Here is a 26,875-nt window from a genome sequence, read left to right on the forward strand (position 1 = left end):
CACACAAAATCCCCCTCTCAGACTCACACATGGTGCTTTCTTGTCCATCGGCTTTCCCATTATACACAGGCATAGGAGGAAAACATCCCCATCTCATTTTTTATTCACAGTACTTAAAAATGGGGTGCAATTCCAGCAAGACCAGCGTAGCCCTTTTGGTGGTTCTTCTGCTTGCAAGAGCTACATTTCAGTGATGACTGAACCGACACCATTTGTTCTGTCGCAATGACGCAGGGTCAATGCAGGTGGCAGTAAATTTAAAGACTACATATAATCTATAAATACATGGGGGGGAGAAGCTTCAGATGAACCCCTTCCCATATGTAAAGCATGCATGAGGAGTATGGGACCAGGAAGGCCAGCCCTGCTGCAGGCTGCACCACCTACCCGCATGTTTGGCCTGTCACATGGAGGTGATCTATATGCAGATGTCAACGGCACATGCTCTCTAAATGCACCACTGGCCGTAGGCACAGCTAGAAGCCATGTTGGTGGCAAGGGTCCCTTCATGTGTGCGGCCCCTTTTTTAAAAACAAAGAGAGCACTTAAAAAAAAAAAAACTATTCTACCCAGTTTTAACCAGGTCGTCTAGCAGCTAGCTTAGATTTTAAGAGACACTTCTTAAAGACACTTGGTTTTGCAGATTCCCTCCTTACCGCCAGAAATGGAGTTTCTCCATGGGGGCAGAGGAGAATCCTACATGGACTGGAAACCATGAATGGAACTGCCCATAACATGATACCCTGCCTGCTCTCCCAGTAGATAACAGATATAATTGCGCACATTTTTAAGGCCTATTTGCCTATCATGTTAGACAAACAGGCTATTGGCATGGAATATTGACTTAGTGGCCCGTTTCTCATGATCACAGAGTGGTTAATAAGCCACAGTGGCTTGTTAACCACCCTACATGTGCCGGTGGTTAACCCTACAACAGTCCATGGGTTCTGGGTGGCTTGTTACCCACAGCAATAAGCAACTCAGGCTTGGTTTGCATATGACAAGCTGCACTGCCAAGGGTAATTATGCTAATCCCCCCGGCATGTGACCAGTACACACGGCAGGGGAAATAAGTCATGGTGGCTTATTTCCCCAGCTGTGATCGTGTGAACCGAGTCACTGAGTTGTTACACTGGAAGGGCAGACACAGGTGTGTGACATCGCATTTCAACCAATACCCTCTTCGTTGTCACAAGGCAAAGTCGTCAGAAAGTTTCCAGTGGTTTTTCTCAGCTTTGATACATGACAGACTTTAATAACAAGTCTGGATTTCTCAACACTGGCTACCTGCACTGAGTCATTAGCTTGTTATAAGTGTTTCTTGCAAAGACTTGTGACTCCTCCCCATTTCTTTTAACCGTTCTAAGAGTTTTCTTGAATGTCTTTTTGCCGCTACAATGTCAAATGTAAAACAGCACTTTAAACAGCATTTCCTTCCTTTCCTGGTAGTTTTAATACTAGGGTGCCATAGGATTGTGTCCCCATAGCTGAATTACCCTTCACATTAACTTCCAACAGGTGAACTAGAAGGGGAATGCAGTCATCTTACAGATACCCAGAAAACACCACCCTCAAAGCAGGCCCGAGATTAGCGTGCTTGCTTGAAGTATTTTTGCTGCCATGCAGGCAGGGCTATCGACTGGCGCTCCTGTTGGTTATGTTATGCCCAGGGGAATTTGATCAAGGTTTGTGTTGCTGCAAGAGGGCAAGGCAGGGATTCCAATTTCAGTTGGTGGCCCCGCAAACCGAGCTGGAGCTGGAGGCACGAGTTATTCTTGTGAGCTTCTATGTGTAGCACTGGAACTGACCTCCAGATATGGCAGAGAACCCGGCCTTCCTATCATTCCAGACACTGCCATTTGTTCCATCACCATTCACTCTTCTCTCCCTCCTTCCTTGTCATCGCTCCCATTCCAGGCACAGCTGCCTCCGCTTCTAAGCCTCACTGTCTCTTCTTAACAGCAAGGGATTGGCTACCCTTCACATTCTTGAGTAGCTCAGGCTATGGGACAAAGCATGCAAGCTTTGCCCTGACGGAGCAGACCAAAGTCCATCTAAACTAGTACTTGGCACACAACAGCATTCTGGAAGCTCTTAAGCTGGGCTTGCAGGCAATCACCTTCCCCTATTGTTTGTGTCTGACATCTGGTATTCAGAGGTATACTCTCTCTAGAAAGGAGACACTGACCAGATACACACTATCACTGCGCCCCCCCGTGGCTTATTTAAGCCATGGTGGGTTGTGCCGCATTCCGGCTGGCTTTTGAATATTCAACCTGCGATCATGGCTTCTTCTGTTGTCCAAAGCCAACAAGGGTGGGTTGTTCCCATGGTTAACAAACCACCCAGAACCCATGGGCTGTTTTAGGGTTTGGGCTGGTTTGATAACCATGCCAACAACCCACCCTCACCGGCTTCAGACAACATAAGCCATGATCGCAGGTTGAATATTCAAAATGGCCGCACACACCTGTTCCTGTGAACAGGCCCAATAGCAACTAGTCACGAGGGCTATATGTTACCTCCAGCATCAGAGGCAGTATTCCTCTGCATATCAGTTGGAGGGTGCTATTACACTCATGTCCTACGTAAGGGCTTCCCATGGGCATCTGGTTGGCTACTGTGTGAACAGGATGCTGGACTAGAGAGCCTTTGGTCTGATTCAGCATGGCTTCTACTTCACGAATAGCTGTTGAGTTGTCATCTCTTAAACCAGTGGCCAAGACCACCTGTTCAGATCATGGGGGACAAAAAGAGGACTTTGTAAAATTACTGATACATCCCAAAATTTGAAAATGAAGCAGTTGAAATAGCATAATTTCTTCCCACTATACGAATAGTTATAATACAGGGTTTTGCCTTTCTCGCCTTGCCCCTTTTGCAAATTAAATTATTTTCTCAGTCTGAAATCATTTAGTGTAGGATAAGGGTGACCAGGACCACAGGAGGGAGCTAGAGGCCGCCATCACGACACTGATGTGCGTATTTGCCATTTGGTGGGTTCCTGATGTCTGTCTGTGTGCTCAGAACAAGTAAGTCTTGCAGAATTGAGACTTCCAAGGTGCAATCCTATACATGTCTGTACAAATGTAAGCTCGATTTTGCCCTGTGGGGCATGCTCCTGGCTTTCCCTCTGCGGGTAGAAAGAAGGCTTTGAAGAAAACAGGAATTCCCAATATAAAGTGCTCTGTTCTAGGGGGGAAAGTGACTTAAGAATGGCATGAATTGGAGGAAATTGTATCCATCTATCTGACTGCAGCGCCACCATGCGGAGGGCCCCATAGTTAAAGGGCAGCATGTACAGGGTCCCAGGGGCAACCCCTGGCCTTCTCAATTGAAATATCCCAGCAGCTCCTATTATTTCATATCATAAATGATGACGATGAGGCCACGAAGCTGGGAAGGACCATGCTGGCAACCTTGATGAGTCACTGAGCTAGATGGGTCTGTCTCAGTGTAAGGCAGATTCATCTGTTCCTAAGTAAGAGGACATTAAAAATAGTATATAAAGGAAACCTTGGCTGAGTGAACAAAGCACACTGCGAAGTGGGAATACTTCCTTGATCGTTGTTCTTGGTAAAAAACAACAACCAAAAAGAGAATGGGAGTTGAACCCACATGTAGGAAAGGCTAAAGAAAGGAGAACTCGATTCATTCTGTTGAACCCCACCCCTTACACACACACACTTTTGCTCAGTACTTTGAAACAAATGCAAGACTCACAAACTGAAGGACAACATGTTTTGTTTTTTATTGCTACCAGAAGGCTTTCCTCAGTATGACCGCTGAATGCAATACCTTCCAAAGGGCCGTGAAGGGAGCTTTAAAATCAAGGACAGATTATTTTGAGAAGCCGAGCATTTAACATTTAAGTACAAGATCTCTAACGGTCTTTTTTTGCCCCTGCTTCATGTTAAAAAAGTTACATGAACATAAAAGTTGTGGGGGAAGGCGAGTGGGGGAGAAATCTGTGCCGATTGTGTACACAAAATGAAAACTCGAGATTACAAAGCTGTCCCAGCACAGACACCAGCACTGTCAATGTCAGCTATGTTTTTGTTTAAGTACATTTTGCATTTGATGCACATGTTCGTTAAAGCCTATGTGTGTGTGTAAAATCACATTAAGTATTATAATTTGGTTTTGTCAGTCTAATGGCAGTCACAAAGATTGCTTCCACTTTTCTATAAAATTAAAAATGCTAATGCTTTTGCCTGCAGAGTAGCTGTCCAAAACAAAATGCAGACACTCCTAATACATTTTCAGGGGTCCAATTTCACAGCTCCATTTTTTTTATGCAGGACAGTCACAAGCATCCTTTTTTTTTAACTTGCTAATTTTAAATGCAGATCTAGTTTTAGATATCACATTTTAAACACCAAAGTGCTAAATGACAGAAAACAAGAGGAAGGCAGGGGGTGGGAGGAATTCCTGTTTTCTTTGCAAAGAAAGGAAATAAAAGGAACGTTACCCAAGTAAAAGTGCAACAATACAGGAAGTCATGCACTAGACGTCCAGAAAGCTAAAAAAAGGGAAGGATCAGTTAAAGAGGGTTTTTTGATTGAAGGAAACTCAGAATAAGAAAGAGGTGATGAAGCTAAAAATTTTGGAAGGATTTTGCACACTCAGTGTGAACTCTCCAACACAGGATGGGGTTACAATACACAACAGCAGGTTGAAACAGTGGAACCAACAACACTAGAAAAACATTTTTCGCTACTTTTTTTGTTTGGTTTTGGGGTCTTTTTTTAAAAGGTTTTTTGTACTTTTTTTTGGCTTTTAAGTATTTAAAAATCATAGTTGAACTATAATTAGCCGCACGAGGAAAGGTGGTGGTGGGGGATTCTTTTAAAAGGATAACTGAGCTCCCTTCCGCTTAGCCCTGTAAGGTACAGCCTTCCATCTGCTGGCCCAAAAGGCCAACTGTTGCCTGGTGCTGCGTCTGCACGATGTAGCAGCTTTCCTCCACAGGTGCTGTGCAGATGTACGACTACATGACGGAAACAGGCTGCAACGGAGGGCAGGGGGAAATGCTTCCTCCTTGCCGCGATACATCTGTGCTGCAGGCGGAGGCGGCCTTGCCTTCCAGGGCCACCCCCTCTGGCGCATTCTCCTCATTGTAGAGCCGCTTGATCCCATCGTAGAAGTCATCCACCTCCATCTCTTCCACTTTGCGCTTGGCTGTGGCTTGCTTGCAGTGGCTGGGAGCTGGCCGACGCTGGTAGAGCGCCGCGGAGCCCTGGGTTGGCACTTCTGGTTTGCTGTTGTCCTTGGAGACAGAGGAGGGGTGTAATCGGAAGGCTCCCGCACGGCAGGTGACCAGGTTGTGCTTGAGGGGACTGTAGACGTACACGGAGTTGGGCAGCAGAGACGGCTGCAGCGGGGAAAGGTACTGTGCCACAAGCTCCCGGCAGTGGATCAGCTGGGAGCTGTCCATCTGGATTTTGGGGAAAGAAGCAGAGGGAAGAGCCTCGTAAAGTAGGCGTCTCCTGCCAACACAAGTCAGGGAAACAGGCCGTTGCAGAGCCGCCTTTACCAAACGGGGAGGTAGAGCACACGCTTTGCACGCAGATGGCCCAAGGTTCAATCCCTGGCACGTCCGGGCAGGGCTGAAAAAACCCCTGCCTGGAACCCTGGAAAGCCGCTGCTGCCAGTCAGTGTCAGCAACCCGGGGCTAGATGGACCAAGCGTCTGACTCAGTGGAAGGCAGCTGCTGATGTTCCCGTGTAACTAGACAGCCAAGGCACCAATTGCTTGATTACCAATGTCCCAGATTTTCTCCCCCCACCCCCCATTCCCTCACTGAAAGTGTCAGTGCCTAACACACATCTGTATTACACATTTATTTATTCAAGATATCTAGGGTGCAGTCCTATACACAGCTCAGAGCGAGTCCCACTGAACTAAAGGCACAGGATTTCATTCTTAGTATCTTAGCTTAAGGTAAAGCTCTCAAGGTGACTTACAATAACAATGAAAACATGACACAATACAGGCCAGTATCTAAAAACAGCGTGAAAAGGATCAGCAGCACTGTCAAGTCTAAGTGCAGAATTAAAGATAAAGACGCCCCTGGGCAGATAAAACAGTCTCTGCCTGATGCAAGAGAGATCCATAGGGTGCCACTCCAAAAAATGTCCTTCCCCCAGTCACCCCACACCTCAACTCAGGAGGTGGGGGTGTCTGGAGAAGGGCTGCCAAACGTTCTCCGCCGACATGCAAGAATAGGCAGTCCTTTAGGTCAGAGGTCTCCAACACGGCACCTGCAGGCACTCCCAATGGCGCCCACACAGCGCTTCACTCCCTGCCTCCGTCAAAAACAAAAATTTTAATGCAAAATTGAAAAATGTTAGGGCACCAGGTTCTCCTCCCTGTTCCTGAACCTGCTGCTCATCAGCTGTTCAGTGGACAGGAAAAGAAAGCGAGGCTAGGAGGGGGGGAAACAGTGAGGTAAGGAGGTGTGTGTGGGTGGAAAGAAAGAGCAAGGCTAGAGGAAGAGAATGAAGAGACAGAGAGCAAAGGGGAAAGGTCTGTGTGGATGGAAGAAAACTGGGTGGCTCAGAAAGCAATTCTTTCCATTCCTTGACCCCGCCTCACTATTTCTCCCCCCCGCCCACCACCTTGTGACTAGCCAGGCCCCCACAGCAACCATTATGTGAGTAGCCACATCCACCATGGGAGCCATTTTGTGGTGGTGCCCACAGCAGTTTCTCAAATTCCCAACTGTGCCCACGAGTCCAAAAAGGTTGGGGACCCCTGCTTTAAATACCTGGGTCAATACCGGTATTGAACTTTAAAGGTTAAAACTAGCACTTCAAGCGCGCACGCGCACACACACACAGAGTTTAGCATCTACACCTGAAAGGGGCAAAAATTGTGTGTGTGTGTGTGTGTGTGTGTGAGAGAGAGAGAGAGAGAGAGAGAAAGTGTGTATAATGTTTAGCATCTACACCTGAAAGGGGCAAAAATGGTGATGAACTAGGAAGGATTGGGAGGGGGTCTTCTTGGAAGGAGACAAAGGGTTGAGTTGGATGGCTTTGGGCAGTTCTAAGTTGCTGGTGGGCCTGCATCAAACTAGGCAGGAAAGAGTTAATCCCACCAAGAATCCTGTTCTCTCATTGCTTGGCCTAGAGATCGTTCCCCCCTTCCGTCCACTCCATTCAGTGGTGGAGCTAAATAATTTTAGACCCTGGACTTAACAGTTTTTCCCCTATCCCCACACCACCCACTATTCCATTCCCTATACAGAGTGGCCCAAAAGTAGGTATACAGTTGCTCAGAATGTTGATGGGAGGGGAAGAGAATTTTCAGTCTTCCAGTACTGCTTTAGAATCCACTTTCTTTGTTCTTGACTCACGTTCACTGCCATCATTCACAATATCAGTAAAAAAAATAACTACTGTATACCTACTTAAGGGCCTCACTCCCCTCACTCTCTACGCTTAACTGATCTAACTGTCACACCCTGTCGCTCACTCTTCCCAACTGTCATTTTGACTCCACCCACACATGTTCTACTCACACATTCTCTCCCCCTCCCATCAACATTCTAAACAACTGTGTACCTACTTTGGGGCCACTCTGTATATTAGAATGTTTGCAATACTCTGAGTATGTGCAGTTTTGCATTTTAAGCTCCCTGAAGTCATAGCACCATCATGACTGTAGAAATAAAATGGAGTTTGCTTCTGCTGCCCTGATACCCTCATCATCTGCTGCACTCTGGGTAGTCATTTGAGGAGCTATGGGGCTCTGGATACGGCAGGGCCCTCCCTGCACTACTGGCCCCATCCTGCGTCCTGGGCTCCCTAGCAAAACAGCCGCAGTCTCCGCTAACTTCAGGGCGGCACCTGTGATGAAAGAGCAGCTCGTCCCTTTGAACCACGCTTCCATGGTCCTGGGCTGCCCACTGAGCCACACTGGCCCTACCTGTGCCTTCTGGAGGAGTTCGATGATGAGGGCGAGCCAATCGGGGATAAGTTTCTCCACTTCCAAGCTGATGATGGCCAAGGCCAGCATGGAACCCTTGAACTGAAGGAGTTGGTAGCAGGCCAGGCAGTGCAGCAGCTGCTTGCTGAGCAGAGCCACGTGCTGGGATGGGTTCATCTTGGGTACGGTGGTCAGCAGCTGGGGCCTGGTGGACAAGGCGACCGCATGGAACTGGAGCGGAGGGTGGGGTGGGGGAGCAACAGAACTATGTCACTCAAAAGGTCGCACATCTAAGCCACCTTTAAACCAGGTGTGGACTATTTGTGATCCTCCAGATGTTTTGGCCTACAACTCCCATGATCCCTCACCACTGACTATGCTGGCAAGGGATGATGGGAGTTGGAAACCAAAACAGCTGAAGGGCCACAAGTTGCCCATTCCTTCTTTAAACCAATTTAGCCAGAGAGTCAGTCAATCATTTATTGTCATGGTCAATGACCAGAGAGCCTGTTTTACAACGGCAGTGCCAATTCTTTGCTAGAGATTTCTAGCCTCTCTCTCTCTCTCTCTCACTCACACACACACACACACACACACACACACACACACCCCTAAAATCCTCAGGGTTCCTTGCCTGGGAGCCACAATAATGGAAGGGAGTCTAACCCCATTTTAAAGTGTGTTCCAACGGCATGTCCTAGTCACAAGGGAGTTTTTGGTTCTGATTTTATGTCAAGTAGAACATTTCAGAGGTGCATTCCTGCCCCTGCTGCTGTAATTAATATAAAAGACATTTCTTAAAGTTCTGTGCAGGGAAAAGTATATTCTGCAACCTGTCTCAATTATGCCAATTAAACAATTATGCATACTTTTGTTTTATGGGACGGGGCAAAGAGTTATATAGAATCAAAATCCTCCCCCCTTTCCTAGCTTCTGACATTTTCACCAGGCATAGCCCCACATATTTTCACATCTAGTTCTATAACCTTAAGGACTAGAAACCCTCCTTGAATTTTTTTTTTTTTTAAAGCTGGGATTCTCAGGGTACTGAATTCTGTGCTAAATACCAATTGCTACACTTGCAAGGTAGTATTGTTGAATACTAACAGCAATGGCTGTTACAGATGCAATAAAGTTTGGCTTTAATTAACTCAATCCCAAATGCTCAGGTTAATAATACATTTCAGCATACATCAAATAGTTTGGCATGAAGACACTGGTTACTTCCTCACCCAGTTTTAATGTTCTGCCCCCTGGATGGAGTCCCTCCCGACATTTCCCTCCCCAGCCCCAAGCATCTTGCTCTCTCCCACAACCCCCCATCAAGGGGCCACACAGGCAGTGTCAAGAATGGTTTTGTTCAATATAATTACAATATGAAGGAAATCCAGCGGAGTGGCGGTGTGAAGATCCCAGTTCAATTTATCCAGAATGATCTTCTCCATTCTGCGAATTTCAGCTGGAGAACAGCCACAAAAGCTGTCTCTGGCCAACACCTTCAGTACTGGAATCTTCTGTAAAATTGAAGCAGAAAAGCAAATAGTGATGAAAACTGGCCTTTAACTAGCACTTTAAAGGCACATGGACAGGAAGAGCTCTTCCCCTATGCGGACCTAGACCAACAGTCTATCTCGGCTTGGACTGTATTCCTTGGCATTGGCTCTCAAGGGCTGGGCTGGGCTGGGCTGGGCTGGGGAGAAACAAAACTCCGCATTAGAGGTGGAAGTTTTACTTAATTCTTTACTCTTCACTACTTGAGCTCTCTTATTAGCCAGGGGCAAAAGCAGCTGCCAGCAACAACCTGAAGAAAATCCAGTATCAAATTATCAACCAACGTTCGAGACTTGCCCTCTATCAGAGAGTTCAATGAAGATAGCAAGAGAACAAAGTGCATGACATGGAAAGAGATAATTACTGCAATGTAGCCAAATGGCTTAACCTAAAAATGTAAATGTAGTATTATCATTAATCTTTGTAAATGGCCCAGAGGGCTTAGACTATTGGGCTGTACAGAAACGTAATAAACGAATGAGTGAAAATGATATTGTTACATTATTATTATTATTATTATTATTATTATTATTATTATTATTATTATAAGTTTTCTTAGGGCACAATCCTATGGAAGCTTAGACGGATGTTTAAGCATATGTAGTATAAGCAGACAGATGGTGCGGTGGGCTGGGGGGGCAGGCCCACGGAGGACCGCTACATCCCTGTCCATGTCTTTCACTCTTCCAGTTCCACCACCCACCACTGTCCTAAGATCTCCAACTCCCTCAAACGACTCCAGCACACCCTTTGTCTTGGAACTGTCTCCAGCTGCCAGGTGACGCCTCCTCTCTTACTTCCTTCAAAGGGTCCCACATCAACAACCTCCTCTTCCATGAAGTCTTTGCACATCTCTCTAGGCCCCATGCTCTGCCACAGCCTTCGCCGACCTGGCGCCCTCCAGATATGTTGGACTACCACTCCCAGCCCTACATATCTGGAGGGTGCCAGTTTGCAGAAGGCTGCCCTACAGTAATTGAACTGAGGTATGCGCAACTGTAATGACAAATACTCTTTCCCTATTTAGCCTTGCAGTTTCCATTTCTCATCCTTTCCTCTGTTGCTTAGATTGCAAGGTCCTTGGGGGTGGGGACCTGTCCTCTATGAAATGCCATGCATATTGATGCCTCTACATTAGTAATAGTAGTACCTATTACTACTAGTAGCACTACTATTAGTAGTAACTACTACTAATACTACTACTAATAGGAGGAGGGGGAGGAGAAGGAGCCAGGCATCCTCTGCTGTGCCTAGATACAGCTCCAGGTAACAACTGCCATCATTGTGGTCACCAGAGCAGCAGGTCCAGCACCCCCTGTTATGCCTAGAGACAACTCCATCTGAGGGCCTCTGGAGACCAACTGCCATCATTGAGGCCACCAGCGGGAGAAGAAGCTGCAGCAGCCCCTCCACCGTGCTTAGAACCAGATGCACGACCACGTAATTTCTACTTGCCAAACTCTGCAACGAAGCACCGGTGCCTGAGCTTGCTTTTTTTCCTCCCCCCCGCCCCGTCTCTTTTTCCTTAAGCACTGCATCCTTCAGACTGTAAGCAAACCTGAGGGCAGGGACTGTCTTATGACTGGTCTTTGTAAGCAGTTCTGGGAGTCTTTTTTGGCTGAAGAGTAAAAAATGCTTTAGTTAAACCAACAAATATTTAATAGTAGTAGCAGTAAATGTAGCTTGAATTTTGCAAGATACGCTTCTGTCAGCACTGGTTCCCCCAACCTGAGGCTGCTTCAAGTGGAGAAAAGGCCACGGAGCTCCCTCAGCCCCATATTCCGTCCTCTCCATGACTTGGCTTGCTCTGTGTTAGCCTGCTAGCCACAGTTACGAGGTGGACTGCAAGTCCCAAGAGAGAGGTAAAAGTGTAGCTTTGTGTGGAGTATACATTCACCCCGGTTCAGATCCCTGCTCAGCTGAGAAGTGCAGTGGGTGGTCTGGGAAAGTTACCAGCCTCCACTTGCTCACAGAGTTAATGCGAGGAAAACTGAAAACGTCAACAAAACCTTTCCCAGATTTTGCCAGTAACTCTTCCTGTCCTAAGACTATCATACCAAGTGGGTTTACCAGGCGTTGGAACAACAACAACAATCCTTCTCGTTCACCAACCATCCAGGAAGGGATGGAGCAGAAGAAATGGGAGTTTTGGTTTCAAGTTGCCAGCTGGCCTTCAAACCCAAACCAGAGCTCCCAAACCACCATGTGTAAGGAGAAAGTCACACCATGCCTCCTGTTCCACCTTAACACAACAGGAGAAGCAAACGTGTGCTCGCCCCTGTCTCGGCAAGCAGCGGTGGCCTCAAACAGGTCACTGCAGCTTCACGAGGCAGCAGTATAATTTCACAACACCGTAGCTGTGCACCCTTGAGGGCAGGGGTGGAGAACCTCTTTCAGCCCAAAGGCAGAATTCAATTTTGGAGAAGCTGTCAGGGGCCACATTCCAGTGGTGGGCAGGGCCAAAGGAAAATGGGTGGGGCCAAAAATTAAAAAAATACCAGCATGTTTTAGCTTGCTGCCAGGAACTAAGCCTTAGGAGAGGCCTTTCAACCTTTTAGAATGGGGGGGAGGGGGAACAGCACAAAAGCCAGGAAACCACCAAACGCTTGGTGGTCGAGGGAAAGGGGGTGGCCATCTGGGAACGCCAGAGGCCTAGTTTGCAACCCCACGAGGGCTGGACTTGGCCCTGGGCCTGAGGTTCCCCACCCCTGTTTTAGGGAGAAGACTTACCTCATCTTCCTCAATGGTCTTGGCAGCAAGGAAGAAGCAGCTGATTGCAATACAGTTCAAATACTTTGGACGGGCCTACAGTGTAGGAAAGAGAAATTAGAAGAGCAAGTGTAGCCCATGCGCTGGCTGGGGATGTTGAGAGTTGTACCCCAACACATCTGGAGGGCACCAGGTTGGGGAAGGCTGGTCTAACGCCACGACTCATAGCGACAGCATGAACCTACCTGAACCCTATGCTCATCGTCTACGGCCCTCCTCCAGGTGCCTCCTTCAAGGGAGGCTCGGAGGGTGGCAACAAGGGAGAGGGCATTCTCAGTGGTGGCCCCCCCATTATGGAATGAACTCCCCAGGGAGGCCCCCTGGTGCCAACATTGTTATCTTTTCAGCACCAGGTTAATACCTTCCTGTACTCTCAGGCATTTGGCAGCATCAGAGAGGTTTTTCATTCAGGTTGTGTTTGGATATGTGTGTGTGTGTGGGGGGGGTGTCTGCGTGTCTGTTTTGTTTATATTATGCATAATACTGTATTTTTAAGGGTTTTAATCTTTGTTAATAGATTAACAATAGCCCAGAGAGCTTTGGCTATTGGGGGCAATAGAAATTGAATCAATGAAATGGAATGAAAACAGCTGGATGCCAAATGTCATATACCAGGGTCAATGGACTCAACTGCTCTCTTTCTTCCTAGCTGTTTGAAGGAAGCCACAGCGATGTGTGGGCACATGTGTATATGCATATTCCATTTTGGAAGACAAGCCTGGGATCCAGCAAGACCATAATCATAACTGGCACCCAGTGCGACTCAAGAGTACTGGGGCTGGAGTGGGGGAAGTGGCTCATTGCTAGCAAAAAAGGATCACTGAGAAAAATAAACGGAGAGAGGCTAAATGACAGAATGGGCATTGTGACAGATCGCAGCATATTCCAGCCAGTGCTCAAATTAAAAGGGGGGAAAGCTAGAAGGCCTTGAATGAAATCCAGAAGCCCCAGCAGCTAACTCCCCTACACTGTGCCCTCCTATAACCTTCTAAAGCAGGGATGGGGAACGCGTGGCCCTCCAGCTGTTGTCTTAGCCAGCATAGTCAATGGTCAGGGCTGACAGGAATTGTAGGCCAACATCTGGAGGGCCCACATGTTCCCTATCTCTGTTCTACAGCTAGTAAAAGGGGTAATCATTAAAGGTAAGGAGGCTAGCCCCCCCCCCCTCACACACACAGACACACACACACTCACACTCTGACATGGTTTGCACGATCATGGTGGGTGTGGGTTCTGGGTGGTTTGTTACCCATGGGTTCTCATGACACGACAGGCTGCACTGTCGAGGGTAATTATGCTAATCCCCCCCCCCCCCCCGGATACAACCAGCACATACGGGGAGGGGAAAAAAGCCACCAGGGCTTATTTCTCCTCCAAGATCATGCAAACCTGGCCAGTAAATTGAATGTTGATCCTGGCTCACAATGGCCACCGACAGGCTCATAATCCAAAAGTAAGCACTGATGGCTGGCAGAGAAGCCTTTGAAAGATAGAAAAGAGGAGCTAGCTAGCTTCCTTCCTTCCTGGCCTTTATGTGCCACAAATGATTCAGAAAGGAACAAGCTGGTAGAAAGTTTGTGGACTTATTTGCAAGGCTACAGTGGTTGTCATAGGAACATAGCAATCTGCTGTATACCAAGCCAGACCAACAATTCTAGAGTGTCGGCCCAGCTTCACCCTATACTGCAGAAACAGCATCAGGATGGTAAGGAGCAGACAGGAGTCTGAAACATGTCGGAAATAACCCTCAGTGAGGGTTACTTGAAAAGAAGTGGCCGGGGGGGGGGGGGGGGACCGGAGAATCTCTGTCTGTCTGTCTTTCACACACAAACACCATTCACAAGAATTCTTCTAGCAACAGGTCTGAAAATATGAATGAGAGAGAGAGCAACTGATATGCAGGCCATGTGACAAGACTCAGAGTTTTTAAAATTTTATAATTAAAACTCTCTCTCTCTCTCTCACACACACACACACACACACACACACACAGATTTTAAAATGTGAAACATTTTGGCATAGAACACCAGCTTCAGTCACCTATACCAAAAGGTGAATATGAATGGAATAGATGTGAATATGAATGGAATATATAATAGATGTGAATATGAATGGAAGGGAAAGCAAATCACTCCCTCCCCCAAACTGGAGAACTCCCCTTCCACATGAACTGCTGCACCTATCCTTCTGAAACATTGCTGGTTTCTTACTTAGGGACAACTCTAGGCTGCCTGTAATTTTCAGAACAATAGTCCACAAGGAACCTAGGGAGATAAGTATGTCCTCTTTTGGAGACCTCACAATGTCAAGGCCACCCTTGCACAAAACCCCTTGCGGCTAGCATTCTGAAATTTGGCAGACAGGATCTCCTCTGATGGGGCAATGAATCCTGAAATTTTTATCCAATTCCTCCAAGGAATTAAAATGTTATTGGCAGTTCCCTTTAAAAGAAAATCAAAATATAAACCCTGCACCTATTTTTCTGACATTGGGCAGGTGTAATCCAGTTCTAGGGTGTTATTACGCCTGAAATTATCATCCAGTTCTGACCAAGAGAAAATAGTGTTTTTTTTCTAATTTCCCATGGTAGTCAACAGGAAGCATAAAGCCTTATTTTGACCCAGATTTGGTGCTGAGCTGAAGTGGTCCGACTACAAATTGGCCAGAACAGAAGTGGGATGTTTTCCAAAACGCTGAATCGGGGTGGGGGGTCAGTGCACACTTCTTATGTATGTATGTATGTGTATGCAATCAATACACACATGCAAGCACACCACATGCATACCCTGCCGCCACCCCCAGATATCTGTTAGAGGTGTGCTTAGACTCAGAGAGAGAGAGAGAGAGATGCAAATCTGTGTTATGGGCCTGTGCCCCAGATCTTTTAAGAATGTAGCAACGCCCTTGTATATACATATATATGAAATACATATAATATTTAGAGATTTTTAAATCTATAAATTGTAAATGTATAAATTGGATATGCTACTGGTGGTCATTTGTTAGGAAGGAAGGAAGGAAGGAAGGAAGGAAGGAAGGAAGGAAGGAAGGAAGGAAGGAAATGAAGCTGTCTTATGTGGGGTCAGGTGCCTCTAACTCAGTGATGTTTGCTGAGACAGGCAGCAACTTCCTGGGGCCTCAGTCAGAGGGCCTTTCCCAGCCTTGATTTTCAAGATCCTTTCGGCAAAGAAGCTGGGGACTGAACTTTGAACTCTCCTGCATGCAAATAAGGAACGACACCCACAAACTGAGCACTGTGGAAATACAAGAAAACAGCTTCAGAGCAGTAGCTAGGCAGGAAGGAGCTGTGAGTCCCATGATGCCTGTCCCTTCCTATCTGCACATCTATGATCCTTTGGAATATAACAGTGATAAAGAGATGGCAGAAATGCTCTGGGGACCAGAGCACTAACAATGAGAAAGAGAGAGAGAGAGAGATTTTGAGTGAGCAAAACTCTATCTTTAGCCTGAAATTGTTGTGAGATTAATGTCTGCCAGATGGTAGAGCTCTAGATCTACAGCACACTGTGCGGCAAAAAGCAGATTACTTCATGAGAATGGTAAAAACAAGACAGGTTTCTGGGTTAAGCAATTTCAAGAAGCTTGCATTTCTATTCAAATCTCTGTTTTTAGAGATTTATAGACTGACATTCCACACCGGCTCGAGCACGCCTCAAATTTGCCCTCATACATGGGTCAATGTTGTATTATTTTACTGTGTTTTGTACCTGGCTTTGGGATTATGATTTCATAATGAAAAGCAGGTAAGAAATGCATTAAATAAACAAATAAGTAATTGTGGGAAAGGGCAGACCAAGACGGGACATCACAGAGGTTTATTAATTTATGAATGGTATTGAGGCAGCAAAGAGAGAAAACATTATCTCTTCTAGCACCATTAAAACTGATTGGCAGTGGTTTCTACATAGACAGAAGAAAGTACTTCTTCACACAAGACAAAATCAATCTACGGAATTCACCACCATTGCAAGATAGCTTTTTACAAGATCTGATAAAGTCATAGGGGATAGGTTCAACAAGACCTAATTCGCTTCCAGAGCCAATGTAAAGTGCTGGCATTGAGCTTTAAACCCCTAAATGGTTTGAGACCAGGGTGCTTGAAGGACCGCCTGGACCTATATGAACTTGTCCAGGCCTTAAGATCAGCCACAAAGGCATGTGTAGGCCATGAAGGCTAGGGTGCAAGAAGGAGGGTCTTGTTGGTGGTGTCCCACCTATGGAACTCCCTTCCAAGGGAGCCAAGTTTGGTTCCTTCCCTGTTTGCTTTTAAGGGTGCAATCATATGCATGTTTAGACAGAAAAAAGTCCTACAGCTCCCAGCATTCCTGAGCCAGGAACTCTGCAAGTCTACAACACATGGGCCCTCTCTCTGCAGCTCTCCCCAAAATTGACACAAGGCTGGACATTTGGTTAGTATGTCGGTATGCCAATATCATACTGCCTTTATACAAATCTATGGTGTGACCACACTTAGAATACTGTCTGGAGTTCTGGTCACTGTACCTAAAAAAAGATTGTAGAACTGGAAAAAGTGCAGAAAAGGGCAACTAAAATGATCAAGGGGCTGAAGCAACTTCCTTATGAGGGAAGGTTATAACAACTGGGATTGTTTCACCTGGAAAAGAGGAGGGTAAGGGAGACATGGTAGAGGTGTGCAAAATTATGCCTGGTGTGGAGAATGTAGACAGGGAGACATTTTTCTCCCTCTAATAATACTAGGACCTGGGATCATCCCATGAAGCTGACTGGTGGGAGATTCAGGACAAATAAAAGGGAGTACTTCACACAGCACAAAGTTAAACTATGGAATTTGCTACCACAACATGTAGTGATGACCACCAATTTGGATGGTTTTAAAAGGGGGTTGGACAAATTCCTGGAGGAGAAGGCTATCAATGGCTACTAGCCCTGATGGCTATACACTACTTCCTACGTACAGCAATGCCTATATACACCAATTCCTATGCCTATGTACACCAATTGCTGGGGAACTTGGGCGGGAGGGTGCTGTTGCACTCGTGTCCTGCTTGTGGGCTTCCCACAGGCTGCTGGTTCGCCACCATGTGAACAGAATGCTGGACGAGATGGACCCTTGGCCTGATCCAGCAGGGCTCTTCTTATGTTCTTATGTAGGTGATATTCAGAACTTCCCTTTGAATGGTCCCTGATGCTTGTCTACAATGTTACATGTGCTTAGGCTCTTTTATAAATTTTACCCAATTTATATAGGGTTGGATCCAGATTTAAGCTGGAGCAACTGTAGTGATGGAGGGGACTCACCCACCCTTCCCACAGCAGCCCCTCCAGCTCCTGAAAATGCCACACAGAGAGTTGGGGACCTGGCTGAATGCGGTATGTGTAGGGGAGACGGACTCTCCAAAAATCAGATGGAGAACTTCCATGAGTGGATGCCTTCCTCCCATGGAAGGCAGATCCTGGATCCAACCCACCGGTTTAAGAGGCATAAGAACATAAGAAGAGCTCTGCTGGATCAGACCAAGGGTCCATCCAGTCCAGCATTCTGTTCGGCCAACCAGCTGTCGACCAGGAACCCACAAGCAGGACACGAGTGCAACAGCACCCTCCCACCCATGTTCCCCAGCAACTGGTGTCCACAGGCTCACTGCCTCTGGTACTGGAGGTAGCACATAGCCATCAAGCCTAGTAGCCACTGATAGCTTTCTCCTCCAGGAATTTGTCTAACCCCCTTTCAGTAAGAACATAAGAGTCATTCCTTTCACCCCAGGAAAAAGTAAAGTTCCCTTAACAGCACAATGCTATGCTTGTTTTCTCCATGGTATGTCCCACTGTGTTCAATGGGGCTTACTCCCAGGAAAGCAGGCGTAGGATTGCAGCCGCAGATTGCTACTTGGATGCTTTTTTAAAAAATCCTAGCAATGCAACGAATGAATTATCCTCTCTCTTCCAATCATTTCAACATTCAAGCAAGGTCAGCAGAGGACACTCGGCAAGAATGTCACTGGCTTTTAAAGAGGCAGAGAATGTGTTTTCCTAGGTGGACATCATTCCTTTGAAAACAAATTCAACCCATTACTGAAAATGGAAACCAAAATAGCCAAATTGTCTCAGTATCCTATTCTAAACAATGGGCTACTGTGGTAGTGCAGAGTGGGAAAACTCCATTACATATCATTTGATCAAAATGAGTATCACCTGGAATATAAAATTTAACTTTACGTGTAAAAACCAAAGCAGCAATAATAAAAATGCCTCTTATGCTCCTAACATTAATCCAGTGTTTCTCAAAGTGCATCTCCTGAGGTTGAGAAAACACTACAGGTGAAGGCAAGAGGGACAAATGAACAATACCACTCCCTGATCCTGTAAATAAACATGAAGTGGATCAAGAATGCCCCCCTGACCCACCATGTCTTGCCTGGATGTCCCACACATCCACGTGGGGATGCATTGTTCTAATATTTATTCCTTACATTTATATCCCACCTTTCCTTCAAGGAGCCCAAAGCAGCATACATGACCCCCCTCCTCCTCTCCATTTTATCCTCACAAAAACCCTGTGAGCTAGGTTAGGCTGAGAGTCAGTGAGTGGTCCAAAGTCACCCAGAGAGCTTCATGCCTGAGCAGGGACTAGAAGCTGGGTCAACAACACATCCCAGATCAGGTGAGTGCAACTAGTAGTAGCTATCCCCAAGAACAGGGGTCCCCAACCTTTTTGGACCTGTGGGCACATTTGGGAATTTGAGAAAGTGCTCTGGGCCCCACCACAAAATGGCTCCCACGGATGATGTGGCTAGTCATATAATGGCCACCTTGGGGGCTTGGCTCATCAAAAGTGAACTAAAGAGGTGGTGGAGGGGAGAGAAATAGTGAGACTAGGGGCTGAGAGGGGAGAGAAACAGCAAAGTAAAGAGGTGGGGAGAGAAACAGCAAAGATAGAGGCTGGGAGGAAGGGGGAAACTGCAAGGCAAAGGGGTAGAGAAAGAGCAAGGATAGAGGCTAGGAGGGGGAGAAACAGTGAGGGGGAAATAGCGAGGCTGGGGGAAATAGGAAGGCAAAGAGGTAGAGTGGACAGAAAGAACACTGCACTCACATTTTCCCAAGGTGTTTTTTTTTTTTTTTTAAAGGAACAGGGAGTGGAGAGCTTTGTGGGTGCCACTGGAAGCGCCCATGGGTGCTATGGCACCTGCAGGCACCATGCTGGAAAGCCCTGCTCTAGAATCTGGCCTACATCCATGGGTCTCAGGTGCATTCATCCTTCAGTACATCCAAGAACTGCATGCTATTTGGCACCCATGGAGATGTTGTGGAGGTCTCCCGGTTATCTCCACAGAGGACTAGGGGTGAAATCAAGGTTTCATGTGAGTGGCAGAAGACAGAGCCTGGGTGAGAAGAGGCAGGGGCCAAATCCAGGGATAAGGGAGAAGTGAGTGACTTTGTGAAAGCAGTTGAGTTGGGCCTATTAATTTTTCCCAAGCTCCCGGCGGTCAAATATTTACCTTCACTGCAGCTAAAAACCTGTCCAAGAGACTGACAGCCAGGGCGAGCGTTTCTGGGTAAAGGTGGAACTGGCACTTGAGTTTGGCCAGCCACTGAATCACTTCATCTCGCTGGGTTGGAGAAATGCCTATATCCTGTGGAGGAAAAATTGAAAGAAGAAACAAACACAAAAACCCCAGTGAGAATGCCAAGTAGCTTCAAACACACATGCAGGAGGAAACACCACCAATCACCAGCCTTTCCCAATCTATTGCCCTCCAGATGTGTTGGACTATAACTCCCACCAGCCCCAGCCACCTGCTGGGAATTGTAGTCCAACACATCTGGAAGGCCCCAGGTTGGGGAAGACTGGTGTTCGGGAGTTTTGTGGTAGCACAATACTTCGAACATGTATTGACTGATCTTTTGGATTTGCATGGCACCCAGCTGGCGAATGCCGTTTACAACGATAAAACCAAAACAACGACAAAATAGCCACACACAAAATTACAACAATAGAAGTATTAAAATAATACAACACTATACAAGGAGACAGCAGTAAAACTAATCAGAGCAACAGATTGAAGATTAAATGCCTGCTTGAAGAGGCAAGTCTTCGTTTGACGTCTAAATGTATACAAAGAAAGCTCTGGGCAGATTTCCCTGTGAAGGGCATTCCGCTACAGAAAAGGCTCTTTCCCTGTGAACCACTCTTCGCACCATTGTGGGTGGCGGCACCCAGAAAAGATATTACAGTATTCCTACATGGAAAGCACTTCCATGCAAGAACTGGCATGCAACCAATGTGGAGATTCTGGCAAGACAATTCACACATCCCTGTGCTTTCATTCATTCATTTGTGCTTGCAAATCCTGCCTACTAAATGTAGAGGAGCCTTACAATGGCAACAAGGGAGAGGGACTTCTCAGCGGTAGTCCCCCAACTGAGGAATGATCTCCCCACTGAGAGCCCACCTGGTGCCAACACTGTCACCTTTTTGGTGCCAGATTAAGACTGTCCTCTATTCCCAGGCACTTGTCAGCACATGATGCAGGCTTTTAATGTCAGTGGTTTATCAGGTCCCAGTATCTCATTGTAACTATTTTTAGCTGTTCAAATTGTTTTTAAATTTTGTATGTTAAAGTTCTTATGTTTTTTAATATTTGTGAACTAGCTTTGGCTACTGGGTGGGTATAGAAATAAAATACATACACACACACACAAAATATTTAAAATATAATCAAATAGACAAGAGTTACTATGGAGGGGCGACAGTGTATAGAAGCTATCTCCCCCCTGCCCACCCAGCAGTCTTCGGATGTTCCAACTGCTGCTCTACTTCTAAATTTCTGGGCATTTCTCGGAGGAAATGACCCTAGCCCAGAAATGGCTGCCCGAGCACACAGACTTTAGTCTCTCCACTAAGTCCTCAGAAGTTCCAACCGCCACATATTTCACTAAGTCTGCATATGGTGGGAAGGTGCAGCCAATCTTGGCTTCCCAGCATGTGAGAATGCAGTGAGATACATGCACATACAAGCATCACACATGATAATCTATACAGAGGTTGCATGTTTATTGCTTGCTAAAGAGATGTACTTTTGGTGTATGAATTCTGCAAGTTTGATGTAGCCCTAAACCATGAGCTTTCAATGAGGGAGGGTACACCTTCTGTTATGGGGGGGGGGGGGCGACATACACTAAACATGTGTCATTACTGACAAGCACATACAATTGTAACTCCTACCACAATGGACACGGCCCAGGAAAAGACTAGATCTTTTAAGCCCCGTTTATTTCAATTGAGGGGATGTTAAGCAGCCACATAATTCTTCCACTGAATTCAATGGACTTTAATGTGCTTTGTTGGATCATGCCCATGGTATTTATATAGCACTTTCCCAAAATATTCCAACGAAGGTTCCACTGAAATACAACAACATTTGCTTTCAAGTAAGCCCATTTCAGACAGAGGAGTTTAGTCTACCAGCTAGTTTTTTAAAGGAACAGTATTCGTGCAAAAACCACAGAATGCCTGAAGAGGCCCCAAACAGTCAACCTGCTTTTCCATAAATCCCATCTGACGGCTAGGCCATGACCCCCGAGTCGTTTTAATTTATCTTAAAAGCTTCCATTATTGCTATTTATCTGGGGTAACTGGAGACCTTTTCTTTCGAGTCAGGCTGAGAAGAAATCTGGCTGCCCAGAACTAAAAACAACCATTAGGGCTTGGACCAACTTCAGGTGTACCATGGAAACTACAATAAGCAGCAGGTAATTTATATGGCTGGGCTTTTATTTGAAAGAACAACTATTATTGCTACTAAAGTAATTCCTTGGCAAAGCTCTTAAGAACTCCTTGTCCGAGTACAAGATGCCCTTTGGAAAGATTCCCAATTTCCTGTAGTCTCCTCTAAACCAGGTATGGCTTCGTTTCCACCTTTCATTACTTCAGGCCCTTAAACTGGATGCCTCAATAGTTTCTACTCAGCTGATTTCCAAAACTTGGTTTTGCGGATTCCAAACCAAACCAAACAATGTGTTTGCTCAACCCTGAATTCACTGTGCCTTAACGGGAGCAATTCTATTATTGTCCCTAATGAAAACCACCAGTTAATCCAGTTTATTATTGCCTTATGACCTGCCACATGGAAAGAAGTCCAGGTTTTGTAACTAAGTTACTACAAATAGGGGGCAACTGAATGGTCCCTTGAGAGCATCCCAGGGGCCACAGAATATTTTGGACTTCCCCTCCCAGGGCCATAGACACTGCTACAACCTCGGGAGGGGGAATCCGCCATTGGAAGAATTGCAGCAGCTGCTTTCCGAAGTTGCAACAGCTCATAGAGGTCGAAAAGCAGGTGTTCCAGTGGGTAGGTGGGAACACCCACCCATCGCCACCCTCCGCCAGTAAGTGAACTAGACAGGCTCAGGGGCCGGTCTACCTGTTTTTTAAATTCTGGGGAGGAGAAACAGGAGGCAAAATTGCCTCTGTTGTTCCTCCTGCCCTGCCGACAGCAGCCTGGCAGGGCATACGACTTTTGGAACACATCAATTATGGTCCCTAGGAGAATGTCTCAGGGAATATAGGATATTGTGGAGTTCCCCTTTTGAGGCAGTAGACACTGCTACAACCTCAGGAGGGGAAATCCAAGTGGGGATTACACAGAGCAGCCGCAGAAAAAACCACAGCAGCTTCCTCAACCAAGGTCAGAGCTATAAAGCACATGATACTGTGAGCAAATTCCATAATAATAGGGGACAAAGGTATTGCTACTGTGATGAAAAGGAATGACCTTACAGATAATACGGTATATATTCTTCATCACCACCTTAACTATCCATTAAAACCTCAGTATTTTTGGATGGCCAGATTTCTTAGGGGCAGGTAACTGTTAGTTGAGGTAGGGCCATGCAATCCTGCCATCCAACTGACTACGTTGGGGGGAGATAGAGAGGGAGAGGAAAGAGCCCCCACAGCAGAGAGGAGTGGTTTCCAAACTGTGTTTTTGGGAAGCTTATCAAATTTCTCAAGGTGGGATCTACAGTGGGAGGTGCTGCTGTTTAGGATCCCAGCCACTTCAGTCCGTTCCCTCTACCACCAACTCCAACTCCCCGGTTTTCTGTCCGTCCGTTCCCCAATCATTTTAGACCAAGTTTGGTTGGCAATGAAGTGTGCAGAAATATAGAAACATCTGAGTTATGCCAAAACAACAACAACAACAACTTCTCTCAGGAAAAAATATTAAAAAAAGAAAGAAAAGAAAACAGGAAAGCTAACTTCTTTTTCAGCTGTATCAAAAGGCAAGATGAGTTACAAGGATAAATATTTTCCAGTCACTGCAGACTGATAAGCAGTATAAATAACAGACTTCTAGAGTTTTAAATATCTGGAATTCCAAATTACATAAAAGCATTACATAAAAAGTCACTCTTACTAATATCAAGAATATTTGCTTCCACTCAATGAGCTCTAGAAGCATGGTGGGGGACATACGACTTTAGGGCACAATCGCATGCATGTTTAGCCAGAAAAACGTTCTACAACTTCCAGTATGCCCCAGTTGTAGAATGTTTTTCTGTCTAAAAGTACATAGAATTGCCCCTTCGTGACCGAAGATCTCTATTTCACCCATTACCATTTGCATTCCAAACAATGACTAATAATAAGAATAAAAATACCCTTTTCATGTCAAGGTATTATACAGGTTACCTTTTAGGACATGAAGAAGGTGGCCAGAGAGGGAGCAGCTGTCGTGTCCCTGCCTCAACCTAACTACACATATTATGGTTTTGTGAATTCTGCAAAGCTTTGAACAGCTGGTTATGTCTTTTGGCTCCTAGAAGGGTTAAGCACCAATTGCCTTGGTTCTGGGCCATCTACAGTTCGTTATGCTCAAACTGAAAACCAGCGAGATCTGCCACAGCAAGCAATGTTAACCCATAAACCCCTGGCACTTCCTTAAACATAGTCTAATACTTCATTAAATATAGAGGGCTCCCATCTTCCCAACCCAGACCCAAGCATAAATCTTCCCCTACAGTTTAAATGTGTTGCTTCGTGAAATGCTTAGAACTATTTAGCAATACTTCATATATGTCCAAGAATGCTAACTCAGCTATAGTTTTCCCACTCAAATGCAGTGCGCATGGGTCACATTTAGGCAAGGCTTACATCCCTGGATCTCAAGGATGCGGAGACCTAGATTTTCCACAAAACCCTGAAAGGCCACATCAAAACATGACAATTTCTCTGTGTCTGTAGTACATTTCCCCATGTACATGAGAGCTAGTGCAGCACACCAGCTAAAAGACTGAGCCTGAATGAACCAGGAAGCTGCAGGTGCAAATGTCACCTCTGCCACCAGGTCAGGTAGCTTTAGGTAAGACATTATCCCCAGCCTGGGGAAAATAATACTGACCAACCTTAGAGGCCTGTTTTAAAGATGATCGAAGGGCTTGGAACACTCAAGAAACCAGTATATAAATGTTGAGTATCATCAGTACCCATGGCGAAATATAGATGTGTGCATTCAATGCATGGGATAGTGCTCCTATGATGTGTGTACTTTTCCCTAGGAAAAGTTGTCTGTATACGCAAGTTCCAGGGCATGGACTGAAGACACATGATGCAGCAACCTTGCTGAAGCAAAGCCGGTCTGGGATGCGTCAGTGCCTCTTCGGGAGACTGCCTAGAAGCATTATGTATGCTGTCTTAAGTTCCATGGTGAAATAAAGGCACTGTTGTTGTTGTTCAGTCGTTCAGCTGTGTCTGACTCTTCGTGACCCCATGGGCCATAGCACGCCAGGCCTTCCTGTCCTGCGCTCTCTCCCGGAGTGTGCTCAGGTTCATATTCATTGCATCCGTGATGCTATCTAGCCATCTCATCCTCTGCCGTCCCCTTCTCCTTTTGCCTTCAGTCTTTCCCAGTGTCAGGGTCTTTTCCAGGGAGTTTTCTCTTTGCATAGGGTGGCGAAAATATTTGAGCTTCAGCTTCAGTATCTGTCCTTCCAATGAGCAGTCAGGGTTGATTTCCTTTAGGATGGACTGATTTGACCTCCTTGCAGTCCAGGGGACTCATAAGAGTCTTCTCCAGCACCACAGTTCGAAAGCATCGATTCTTAAGCGCTCAGCCTTAACAATAACAATAATTGTAACAATATATAAATAGCTCTAATTCTCATTTGCACGGTTAATACTCCAAGAGAAAATTCCTCTGTTAAGCAAGATATCCAAGGGGTGTGTGCGTGTGCATGTGCACGCGTGCGTGTGTGTGTGTGCGAGAGAGAGAGAGAGACAGGGTCAGAGAGAATAAGAATTAGGGAAGGCATCCAAGAAATGAATGGGAAAGAGAATCCCAGTAGGGGCTGGGACCATCTACGTGTGCTCCCTGTGGGGTTTTGGACCCCTTGGGACTAGAAGCACATCACAGACTTGATGGCCAAGGTTGAGTCTGGCCAGACTGAAGGAAATCAGGCCACCCAGTATGGGAATGCAACTGCCCTGCCTGTACTCTGACCCGGGAGTAGGGCCCTCTCTGATACAAGCCATACTGGTTTTGTGTACGTTAAATAAATGGGGTTTATTTATGGGGTTTTGACCATGAGCGGTGTGGAAAATTTCTGTCCTAAGAAACCTTCCCCCGCATCCCGCCTCACGTCCTGAAATTATATGCCCCTGGGACAGGAGCAGAATTTCAGGCCTAAATACAGCAGTTGCTGCCGCTGCTGTTAAAAATGCTTGTTGTACCCGAAGACTAGGCCTTCTGAAATATTTATATTCAGCTGCCTGGCATTGCAGAGAACCACTTCCCCTTAGGTGATTTTTGAAACCTGCTGAACCAGAGTGTTAGCTGGAGCAGTGAGATGCCAGTCAAATGTGTTTGCCTTAACCATCCATGACCAGAGCTTTCGGGATCCCTGGAGCAGGACAAAACACTGCTTGCAATGGGAGAAGAAGGAAGCAGCAGAAGGGCTCCAATGTAGGGCTTAAATTGTTTTAGGAAACAATTGTTTTGGGTGTGTCCAGTTTAAAGAGTACTATCTTAAACACTCAACTCCTGGAAGTCCCTAACATTGAGGTCCCCAACATAATGCCCATGGGCACCTTTCTCGGCCCCTCCTGATTTTGTTTAATTTCTTGAGACTTTTAAAAATGAAACAATGTTTTTTTAACTAGGACAGTGGCACGCTGCAAAGCAAGTAGCTGCCGTCCAGTGCCACAGAAGTCATAGAGTCATAGGGTTGGAAGGGGACTGACTGCAAGACCATTGAGTCCAACCTCCTGCTCAATGCAGGAAGCCTGATTCCCAGGTGGTCTCCCATCCAAGCAGCTGACCCTGCTTAGTTTCCAAGATCAGGCACATCCAGCCCTTTGCTCATCTGGGTTCATCAGAGTGGTTTTGTGTTTTGGAACTCAGCCCACATATCTCCTTGTGCTTAGGTTCTTGGCCAAGTTATTTTTCTTTTAGCCAGTTTGCCTTCTGGGAAATGGGTGTTTTATGACCAATCATGTCCAATATGGCAGTCATTTTAATGAATGAGCAAGCTCGCCCACAGCAGCCATTTTGTGAGAGCACCCACAACACCCTCTCAAAATTCCAAATGTGCCCACCAACGGAAAAGGTTGGGGACCACTGGCCTAGCA

At 46.1% G+C, this 26,875-nt stretch overlaps 1 protein-coding gene across 7 annotated transcripts in view; it reads right to left on the reverse strand.

Moving 5' to 3' along the window:
- Positions 1-3,727: 3,727 nt before the first annotated feature.
- The window catches only part of CCNI (cyclin I), a 71,065-nt gene continuing 47,917 nt past the window's right edge, over positions 3,728-26,875 (reverse strand). For 6 of the 7 annotated variants that reach the window (XM_084855413.1, XM_084855414.1, XM_084855417.1 and 3 more), the window contains 5 exons: positions 19,749-19,883; positions 12,211-12,285; positions 9,303-9,443; positions 7,930-8,160; positions 3,728-5,437 (listed from right to left, as the gene is read on the reverse strand). In XM_084855413.1, coding sequence (XP_084711539.1) covers positions 4,991-5,437; positions 7,930-8,160; positions 9,303-9,443; positions 12,211-12,285; positions 19,749-19,883 — 1,029 coding nt within the window. In that variant the 3' untranslated portion in view covers positions 3,728-4,990. Of the gene's footprint in view, positions 5,438-5,832; positions 7,241-7,580; positions 8,161-9,302; positions 9,444-12,210; positions 12,286-19,748; positions 19,884-26,875 lie in introns of those variants that run through there. The other variant, XR_014791950.1, reaches the window with a different exon arrangement.

Source organism: Heloderma suspectum, chromosome 5 (assembly GCF_057233095.1).
Source record: "Heloderma suspectum isolate Gila_16-S chromosome 5, 16-S_ref, whole genome shotgun sequence".
Lineage (NCBI taxonomy): Eukaryota > Metazoa > Chordata > Lepidosauria > Squamata > Helodermatidae > Heloderma > Heloderma suspectum.